The sequence below is a fragment of the Linepithema humile genome, chromosome 4 (assembly GCF_040581485.1).
Source record: "Linepithema humile isolate Giens D197 chromosome 4, Lhum_UNIL_v1.0, whole genome shotgun sequence".
NCBI classification, from domain to species: Eukaryota; Metazoa; Arthropoda; class Insecta; order Hymenoptera; family Formicidae; genus Linepithema; species Linepithema humile.
Window position 1 is genome coordinate 9,385,528 of NC_090131.1, and position 10,812 is coordinate 9,396,339.

Consider the following 10,812-nt stretch of genomic DNA (forward strand, 5'->3'; position numbering starts at 1 on the left):
GGCTTCTACAGGTCCAACATATCGAGTTTCTATAAAATTGTGTATCTCATCATGATCAATAATTATATTTTCTGTTATTGGCTCAATTGTTATAGCAGCAACATCATGTCCCTTATAAATATATTTATATAAATATTTAACCGATTTAATACTTGAAACTACTTCTACATTTATGTGACTATTAAAAATAATTGATAAAATAGGACAATATGGAACTACATAACGATTATCAACTATATATCCTCCAGGTCGTTCAAAACTCCTGCCATTATCTCGTCGACGATAATAAGGATAAGCATCGTTATCCATTCTAGTCTCCTCAATATATGGTTTAGGATAATTTTTTGAGCATTTTTTATTTACCAAACACCAATCACCACAAGGTCCATGAATCATATGTCTCATAATTATGTCATGTAAAGTACGATTTTCACATGGATCAGGAATTTCAGCAGAAATATATTTATCAACAATTTGTGGAGTTATTATTTTGCAATTATATTTTAACGTAACTAATAAGTGGACATGTGGTAAACCGCGTTTTTGAAATTCAATGACATATACAAAAGCTACTACTTCTCCAAAAAATTTTTGTTTTACAATCAAATCAATTAAATAATCCTTTTTAATATTAAAAGCACGAGCACAGATATCAGGTCTATCAGAAGCTTGTTGACCAGGTAAAAGATTTTCCTCAATTTCACGCCATTTTGGATTGCAAGTTATTGTTATAAAAAGATCTGGTTTCCCGAATTTGCCAACAATTGCCATTGAATCTTGATAATTTTGTAACATTACGCGGTGATCCGATAAAAGTAGATGGAAGTATAACCATCTTTCCAATACGCCCATTTAAATTATTTGCCATAGTTTGTAAATAATCTCTTAAACCTTGATATGTTTCAGTGCGTAATTCTTTTTGATGATTTTTGCAATAATTTATTCTGTCTTTTTCAATTTTTACATAATTGTCTACGTTATTTCTTATATCATCAAAGTCTGGAAAAAGTAAGAATATTAAATTTTTCGTGACGGCGCTCAGCAGGAACTGGCTCTCTAATTGGGCGAACCATAATTCTGGTTCCTCCGGCCAAAAAGGTGGTACTCGCACCGATACTCTGCCGATTTGTGCTGCGTCGGCGCCTGGCATATCGCCGGCCTTCTCTGATTGGCTCATTTGCTTTAACCAGTCGTCGGGGTCACCAGTTTATAGGCGTATTGCCTAATGGATTGTGTTCGACTTGGTTGAAATTATGAAACCAATTTCTTAGAAAAATATAATTTATTTTTCCTCGTCAGAGAAGTAGAGTAAATGTACAAGTTTTGTTTGATTTGATTGATTGCGCCAGAGGCGCTCTCTCGGCAAAAGTGTAAGGCCGAGAGTCAAAAGAAAAATTGACGGGCGCGGTAAGAAATTACCGGCCGCGTCTTAGTGTGTTGAACGGGTCCTAAAAAGGACGGTTCAATTGAGTTAGCTCGTTGCAGCCCCTTTCCCGGCGTCGGTGGAACTCCGTTCGGGAAGTGGTCTTCCGTCTGACAACTGCTCTCTGAGCAGGCTCTGAGCGGTGAAGTCTGTACTGCTACGGAACGAGTCTCTGAGGTGCTGGTGGTAGCAACCGTCTCGGCTCTCGGAATTGCGGATTGCTCCGTGTACCGAGGAGAGAGAGGTCTCCGAATTCGGATGTCGCCTTGTGTAAGAGTGTCCCTTGGTGGTCGAGTCAACCGGACGCAGAACTCTAGTGGAATTAATTTCCAAACTAGAGACTGAGGAGGTGACGGCGAAAGTGGAGTATCCGCGGGCCGCTTGGTTGAAATGTGCGGCCGATGCTGGGACTCTGTTTTCTTTTTACGCGCCTTGCGAGGCAGCGTGAGGAAAACTGCGAGACTATGTGTCTCTGGTTAGATTCTGCCGAGGCAGAGTACGACTCAGTTCAAGGGCCCTGGAGAGAGCTCGCCTTGAAGCGAGTGAGTGAGTAAAGATCTGCGGAGCAGCTCTTTTATATCCCTTCGATCGAAGCTTGATCGCGAGAAAGCTCTTCACCGCCTGCGCAACCTGGCGGTGTCTCCGCAAGCTCATAATCGTAGACGGCCTGCGGCACGTAGCGGCGCCGCGGCGTATTATACCGCGTCAGTGCAGCGGTGTGGTGGTGAGCCGCCACAGGACCCCCTTGGCAGTTTTTAAGCCTGGAAACGCACGGTTGGTTTTGAAGTTCTGCCGCTCCTCGTCTTGTTGGTTGCGGAGGGCTTTGGTTGGTCGGCTGGTGTTGGTTCGATTGGCTGCTCATCGTCGTCCAACGTGTAAGCCGGTTTCAATCGGTCAATCGAGACGTTGATTGGCTTGCCGTTGACCAATAGCCTGTAGACTTTGTCGTTTCTGCTTAAAACGTTAAATGGTCCGTCGTATGGTTGCTGTAACGCTCTGGTCGGGCAATCGTGTCTGACGAAAACTTTTTCCGATGTGGCCAGGTCCTTGTGTACGAAGGTGCTGCGGTGGCCATGGCGTCGTAAGTGTGGACGGAGTTTGTTCATTTTTTCTTGTAAATGACGGACAAACTCGTCCGTTGGCTGCTCGTTACTGGTTTGGTCCAAAAATTGTCCGGGAATCCGAATGGTCTCTCCGAAAACTAATTCTACTGGTGTGGCTCCGATGTCCTCTTTTACTGCGGCGCGGATGCCTAATAAAATGACTGGAAGAATTTGCGTCCATGCTTCTGTTTCGTGGCTTTTGATAGCCGCTTTGAGTTGCCGGTGTAGTCTTTCTACCATGCCATTGGCTGCCGGGTGATACGCGGTAGTTCGGATGTGTTGCGATCCGGTCAGTCTGGCCAACTGCTTAAATAGTTCCGACTCAAACTGCCGTCCCTGGTCCGTGGTGATTCGTGCCGGCGCTCCGAAACGCGCAATCCAGTTTTCGAATAAGAGGCGAGCCATCGTTTCTGCGGTGATGTCGGACATCGGGTATGCCTCTGGCCATCGTGTGAACCTGTCAATGATTGTGAGGCAGTATTTCTTCCCTCGAGATGGAGGTAAAGGTCCGACGATGTCCATATGTATATGCTGGAACCTGCTGGTAGGCCCCAAGTAATTTCCTGTTGGTGAAACGGTGTGTCGGTGGACCTTTGATTTCTGGCAGGGAACGCAAGCCTGCGCCCATCTGCGGCAATCCTTTTTTATTCCGGTCCACACGAAGCGCTGCGTGATTAGTTTGACGGTGGTTTTTATCCCGGTGTGCGCAAGTCCGTGCAAATGCTTAAAGATTTGCTTTCGGAATTGTTGCGTGACGTATGGTCGTGGGATGCCCGTCGATGTATCACACATCAGCTTGATATCCGTGCCGGGAATTACGGTTTCTTTAAGCTGCAACTTCGTCTTCCCTTGGAGTAATGCTTGTATTTCGGCGTCGTCTTTTTGTGGTTTTGCGAGCTCTGCAAAATTTACTGCTTGCTGGACAGCCTGCGTCCTCGATAGTGTGTCTGCTACGATGTTATCCTTTCCCGCCACGTGTCTGATGTCGGTTGAATACTGCCCGATCAGCTCCAAGTGCCGTGTCTGCCGCGGTGAGCTCTGCAAAGGATCTTTTCGAAATGCATACACGAGCGGTTTGTGATCCGTGTAAATGATGAACTCCCTTCCTTCTAACCAGTGCCGGAAATGTTTGATTGCTGCGTATATCGCCAAGAGCTCTCGGTCGTACGGACTGTACTTCTGCTGCGCGGTGGTCAGCTTTTTGCTGAGGAACGCCACCGGTTGCTGTCTGAGTTTTCCATGCTGGTGGATTACTGCTCCGATTGCGAAATCTGAGGCGTCGGTTGTTAAGGAGAGTTCTGCTTTCGGGTCCGGATGTGCCAAGAGCGTTGCCCGTGCAAGGCTTTCTCTGCACGTTTCAAACGCTGCTTCTCGTTCTGCGCTCCATTCGATTAGTGTTTTCCCTGGTCTGTTCCCTTTTAGCGCGTCATTCAAAATTGCTTGGTCTATGGCCGCTCCCGGAATGAATCTCCTGTAGAAATTTAAGGTTCCGAGAAACTGCCGCAGCTGCTTGACGGTGATCGGTTTTGGAAATTTCCGAATGGCCTCGACTTTTTCCGGTAGTGGTTGCGTTCCTTCTGCTGAGACTTGGTAGCCCAAAAATGCTACGGTTTCTCTTCCGAACACGCATTTTGCTGGGTTTAGTTGTATTCCGTACTTGCTGAGTCTCTGGAACAAAGCTGTTAAGTGTGTTTTATGTTCGTCTACGTTGTGGGATGCTACCAGGATATCATCAATGTAGGCGTAGCAGAAATCGAGTCCGCGTATCACCTCATTGATGAATCTCTGGAACGTTTGCGCTGCGTTTCTCAAACCGAAAGGCATTTTGAGAAATTCGAACAGACCGAACGGTGTGGTGATTGCCGTTTTTGGCACGTCTTCAGCGTTTACTGGAATCTGGTTGTAAGCTCTAACCAGATCCAGTGTAGAGAAAATTGTTTTCCCGTGAAGAGCCTGTGTAAAGTCCTCGATATGCGGAATCGGGTATCTGTCCGGCACCGTTCGGTTGTTGAGCTTCCTGTAATCGCCGCATGGTCGCCACGTGCCACCTTTCTTCGGTGCCATATGCAATGGTGAGGCCCATGCGCTCTTGGACGGCGCGATTACTCCTTCTTGCAGTAAAAGATCGAATTGCTGCTTCGTTTCTTTTAGTTTCCCCGGCGCCAGTCTCCTCGGCCTGCATGCTTCCGGTGGTCCCGGTGTTGTCTCGATGTAATGCATCGTTGAGTGCGGCGCGGATTCCGTCTTTCCGGTTGGTCTAGTGAGCTGTGGAAATTCAGCCAATAAGGCGTGAAAAGCTGTTTCCTGCAGTAACGTCTTAATTGATGTTTGTCCGGTTCTGCTCTGCAGGCTGTTTGTGGCCAATCCCGTCGTAGCGTCCAAAAGTTTGCCTCTCCTTACATCCGGCAGGAGATGGAAGTGCCCGAGGAAATCGGAGCCGATGATTGGCTGTGTGACGTCAGCTACGATGAATTTCCATTGGAAGGCGCGCCTCAATCCGATGTTGAGCTGAAGCGCGATCCACCCGTAAGTGTGAATGACAGTTCCATTGGCTGCAAACAGGGCTTGCGTTACTCCGGACATCCGTCCGCGTACCATCGAGCGCGGGTAGACACTTATGTCTGATCCCGTGTCGATGAGGTACCGAACTTTCGTTTGTCGCTCGGTTATTACAAGGCGGCAAGGTTTCGGGTCCGGGCCGTCTGCCGCCATTGATTCCGGACCGTCTAGTTTTCCGTTTTGTCCTTCTTCTTCTCCTTGTATGTACATGGCTCTGTACACTTTCTAGCCTTGCTGCCGAATCGCCGATGGAAAAAGCAAAACTCGCTGTCTTCTTCCGAATTTGATTTAGTCCGGCTGCGGCTGCGCGATCTGTGGCGCTGCTGTTTGTGGCGGTGCTCCTGCCGGCCCAATCGCGTGTTGAGTGCCGCGACTTGCTTAACCAATGCCTGTATCTGGTCCTCGAGCGAGCCGGTAGGTTTCGATTTCGTCTCCTTAGGCTTGTCCAATACTGCGACTGTTCGGCATGTAACTTCGTAAACGCGGTCGGCCTGTTCCGCCACGTCCTCGAGAAGATCGTCAGCTCGCGTCGCTAGAATAATCTGCATCTGGGCCGGTAAACGCCCCAGCCATAGCGTGCGCAGGAGTTGATCGGGCACGGCGTTGCCCGCGAGCGTCCTTAGATGGCGCAGGAACTGCGATGGCTTTCGGTCGCCTAGTTCCTCTCGCTCCAGTAATTGGCGGATGCGGTGTTCCTGCGAGTCGCTCAGCCTTTGGATGAGTGCCCTTTTTACGGCTTCGTATTTCCCGCATGTCGGAGGATTCGTTATCACGTCTTTGATTTCCTTGATGTATTTCGTCTCGATTTGCGAGATTGCGTATGCGTATTTGGTTGAATCCGACGTGACGGCGCTCAGCAGGAACTGGCTCTCTAATTGGGCGAACCATAATTCTGGTTCCTCCGGCCAAAAAGGTGGTACTCGCACCGATACTCTGCCGATTTGTGCTGCGTCGGCGCCTGGCATATCGCCGGCCTTCTCTGATTGGCTCATTTGCTTTAACCAGTCGTCGGGGTCACCAGTTTATAGGCGTATTGCCTAATGGATTGTGTTCGACTTGGTTGAAATTATGAAACCAATTTCTTAGAAAAATATAATTTATTTTTCCTCGTCAGAGAAGTAGAGTAAATGTACAAGTTTTGTTTGATTTGATTGATTGCGCCAGAGGCGCTCTCTCGGCAAAAGTGTAAGGCCGAGAGTCAAAAGAAAAATTGACGGGCGCGGTAAGAAATTACCGGCCGCGTCTTAGTGTGTTGAACGGGTCCTAAAAAGGACGGTTCAATTGAGTTAGCTCGTTGCAGCCCCTTTCCCGGCGTCGGTGGAACTCCGTTCGGGAAGTGGTCTTCCGTCTGACAACTGCTCTCTGAGCAGGCTCTGAGCGGTGAAGTCTGTACTGCTACGGAACGAGTCTCTGAGGTGCTGGTGGTAGCAACCGTCTCGGCTCTCGGAATTGCGGATTGCTCCGTGTACCGAGGAGAGAGAGGTCTCCGAATTCGGATGTCGCCTTGTGTAAGAGTGTCCCTTGGTGGTCGAGTCAACCGGACGCAGAACTCTAGTGGAATTAATTTCCAAACTAGAGACTGAGGAGGTGACGGCGAAAGTGGAGTATCCGCGGGCCGCTTGGTTGAAATGTGCGGCCGATGCTGGGACTCTGTTTTCTTTTTACGCGCCTTGCGAGGCAGCGTGAGGAAAACTGCGAGACTATGTGTCTCTGGTTAGATTCTGCCGAGGCAGAGTACGACTCAGTTCAAGGGCCCTGGAGAGAGCTCGCCTTGAAGCGAGTGAGTGAGTAAAGATCTGCGGAGCAGCTCTTTTATATCCCTTCGATCGAAGCTTGATCGCGAGAAAGCTCTTCACCGCCTGCGCAACCTGGCGGTGTCTCCGCAAGCTCATAATCGTAGACGGCCTGCGGCACGTAGCGGCGCCGCGGCGTATTATACCGCGTCAGTGCAGCGGTGTGGTGGTGAGCCGCCACAGATACTTTTTCTGCTACAAAATGCTTTGCATTACAATGGATACAAACTATATCCATAGAACCAATATAGTATTCAACTATTTCATTAATTGGCGTTGTACTGCTAACATTTAAACAAGAGTGTCGTATTCTTCGAGATCTAAAATGGAGTTGATATTCTATACACCGTTGATTAAGTAAGGTGAATGTCCCAATTAGTGACAAAATTACCTCGTCGTGAAAATAAATAAATTAATTATTGATACATATATCACAATAAGTACGTAAAATTAATTTTATTGGAAAATTTGGACATTTAAGATTCTGAAAAAATTAAGTTTTTTTACTTTTCTAAAAATTCTTAATTTATTTATTATATCTTTGTAAACATTGTTTCTGTACCATTTAGTGACACATGAATTTGAAATTGTCCCAATTTGTGACACATGCTTAGTCCATATCACTGATAGGTGATGGGCTTATAAATGTCTCTATTACTGACACGTCGTAGAAATAAGAACGTTCCTATTACTGACGTTGTAGAAATAAGAACGTTTCTATTACTGACACGTTGTAGAAATAGGATCATTTTTACTGAAACTTTATTACTTATTTAATACACAATAATAATAAACATAAATGTACATAAAATTTTGATTTATTACCGGTTTTGACATTAAATATTTTTCTTGAATACAAAAGGAATAAAATAAAATAATATGCGTATATGTTTTATTATATGTATATAATATATACTATATACCATATATATATATATATATTATATATGTTCTCTGTATTATTTATTATTTAATGTTCTTCATTTTTTAATCTTTTTTATTATTATTTTAAAGCTTTTTTTTTCTTTTTGTTTGATTTTCATGTTTTCTTCTTTTTTCAAAACTCTTTTTAGTTTTGCCTTCTTTTGTATTCTCTTTTTTTCCATAGCATTTTCTTGACGTTTTTTCTTTCTTTCTTCAGTTTCTATTATTTTCTGAGATTTTTCAATAGCTTTAGTAGTGTGATATGCTTGCCATTGAGCGGAAGTAGCTACTGATGGAATTTTTTCCTTACATCGACGCTTTTTTATTTGCTTTTTTTGAGATTCTGGCCAAAATAAAGTAGATTTAAACACTTCTGGCACTCCGGAAGGAATATCATATTCTGTAATTAGATTATTTGTAAGTTAATTATTTGTATATAACAAAAAGATTATTTCACACACATAAGCTTTTTTAAATTCAGATTACATACTAATTTGACTCGAAGTGGAGGCTTCACAAGATGTTTCATTAATTGAGGAACCTTCATAAGATGTTTCATTAATTGAGGAATTTTTTTCCTTAGCCGGAGAAGTAGATCTAAGATTCAATTACATTTTAATAAGATATAAATAAAATTAATACATAAATAAAATATGAATAAAATATTGATATTATGTGTGCAACATACTTATTAGAAAAAGTTTCTGGATTTGTAAAGATTTCTGGATTTATAAAGGTTTCTGGATTGTTTAAAATTATTGAACTTTCTTGATCATTAGTGTTATCTTCAAATATAATAGGTGTTATTTCTGTAATATCTGCGATCTGAGTTGCTTCAACAAATTGTTCAGTTGCTGCATTTGTAATAGGAATTTCAATTCTTTCAAGCATGCCCATGAAATTTTTAGTGCTATTTTCACTGACTATTATCATATCACATATTGTATCGAAGTTAGACACATTTTCAATTTCATTTTCACTTATATCTATTATACTATTATTTGTAGTTATTTCACTGGCATCAATATTCATAACAGTGTTTTCTTTTGTATGAGATTGCATGATACCTGTCGACACTTTTTAAAAAAGAAAATGGAAAATAGTAAATAGAATTAAAAAGAATAGTAAAAGTAATAATACAGAAAAAATAAAGAAAAAAAAGAGAAAATAAGAAATAGTCAAAGCAAAAGATGTGAATTATATATAGTGGAATTAGAATAGTCGAAAATTAAAAGAAATTACTTGGAAGATTTTGAAGTGACAACCAAAAGTTAAAAAGTCCTTTGTTTTCAAGTTCACCATCCCAAATTCTTTTTTTCTTAGCCTTTGTGAAGGCCTTTAATACCTCGGCATCTATATATTGTTCGAAAAAATTCAAGTATTTCTGTCCTTCTTCTTTTGAAAATGCTTGAATATTAGTAGTATTATTTATCTTTTGTTTCATTAACAAGCTGTTATACTGCAAAGCATCCGCAGAAAATGGGAAAAGTCCACATGCTCGAAATCCATTAACCATTATTTCTGGAACATTCAAAATTTGTATGCTTTTGTCCAGTAACGATCCAAAATCTTCCTTTCTTAAGCGTTTTCCAGATTGTTTTGTGCGCCATTCTTGCACCATTTTTTTCCAGGCCGCTTTTAATGGACGAAAAAATGCTACGTCTAAAGGTTGCATTAGATGAGTAGCATTTGGATATAATGCTATTAATTCGATACCATTTTGAATACAAAATTGCGATAATGGCATTGTTAAATGAGAACAATGACCGTCAACATATAAAATAACAGGACGAGGAATCTCATTTTGTAAAAGCCATGGATGAAATATATTGGTTATATATTCAAAAAATGTTTCCGCTGTCATCCAGCCTTTATCAGATTTTCCAACGCCCCAACCATCTGGTATACTTTGAGAAATACTATATGGAATTCGTTGATAGGGAAATATAATCATAGGAGGAGGCAATTGACCATTAGCATTTGTCATGAAAAGAACTGTCAAACATTCTTTGTCGTCATTTTGTGTAAAATTATATACGGCTTTATCGCCCTTTTTCACTAGAACGCGTTCTCCTTTTGGACAAAGAAAGAATGCTGATTCATCGCAATTAAATATTCGAGATTTATCAATATCGATGAGATTAAGTTGTTCCAAATGTTGTTTTACTTCTGTAAACCATCCTCGTATTGCTGTTTCTGTTACAGATGCTCGACTATGACAAAGATTTTGTGAAATTCTTGATGTAATTTCTGGATGTCGTTTTAGAAAGGATTCGTACCAATGACGTCCAGGTCGTCCATGCTTGAATGGTGTATTTCGTGCCAAATTTTTTATCAATAATTGCACACTATTAATTAATTGACTTTTTACAATAGGAAAGCCTCGCTGACTAAGATGCATAATCCATTTCACAACTTCAGCTTCTTCATTTTTAGTTAGAAATGGTGTCGGACCCACATTTTTCCCAATTGGCAATTTTCCTCTGTATTTATACAAAAGTGTAGTTCTAGGTATTCCCATAGTTTTACTTACATTGCTGATAGTTTTTCCAGAACGGACAGCAGTAAGAGCTTTTTCGAGATCATCATCTGAATATTTTTTTCTTCTTTTTTCAGTTGCCATGTTTCTAATTAAAATTGTTTAAAATAATTTCATAAGTATAAATATACTTGTTACTTAAATACATTTGTAATAGAAAATAATAGATAATCATTGGAATATCATAAATTGGTGAAATATCACAAATTGGTGGAATATGACAAATTGATGGAATATCACAAAGAATCATGAATGCCTTAATACTTACCGAGCAAGACAATTTATATTTAGATAGGAAATCTATCTAAGAATTATCACAATAGAAGAAAAGCGTATACTCTTAGCGGCTTACACTCGCATATGTCACAATTAATTAATAGGTTAGAAACTCTACCGAGTATCACAAATTGGTACAGAATCATGAGTGTCCCTATTATTGACTTAAACATGACAATTTATAAATTAGGAACT

General features: G+C 41.9%; 2 protein-coding genes across 2 annotated transcripts; both read right to left on the bottom strand.

Moving 5' to 3' along the window:
- Nucleotides 1–5,252: 5,252 nt before the first annotated feature.
- LOC136999298 (uncharacterized) lies at nt 5,253–6,077 on the bottom strand. The gene has a single exon (XM_067352935.1). It carries the CDS (start codon nt 6,075–6,077, stop codon nt 5,253–5,255), a length of 825 nt encoding a protein of 274 aa, XP_067209036.1.
- A 2,857-nt stretch (nt 6,078–8,934) lies between these two features.
- On the bottom strand, nt 8,935–10,812 carry LOC136999616 (uncharacterized). Its single transcript, XM_067353995.1, has one exon. It carries the CDS (start codon nt 10,423–10,425, stop codon nt 9,031–9,033), a length of 1,395 nt encoding a protein of 464 aa, XP_067210096.1. The 5' UTR covers nt 10,426–10,812; the 3' UTR covers nt 8,935–9,030.

Bases quoted from the DNA above. Each gene is read 5' to 3' on its own strand.
- LOC136999298 (XM_067352935.1), bottom strand. From the start codon at position 6,077: ATGAGCCAATCAGAGAAGGCCGGCGATATGCCAGGCGCCGACGCAGCA.
- LOC136999616 (XM_067353995.1), bottom strand. From the start codon at position 10,425: ATGGCAACTGAAAAAAGAAGAAAAAAATATTCAGATGATGATCTCGAA.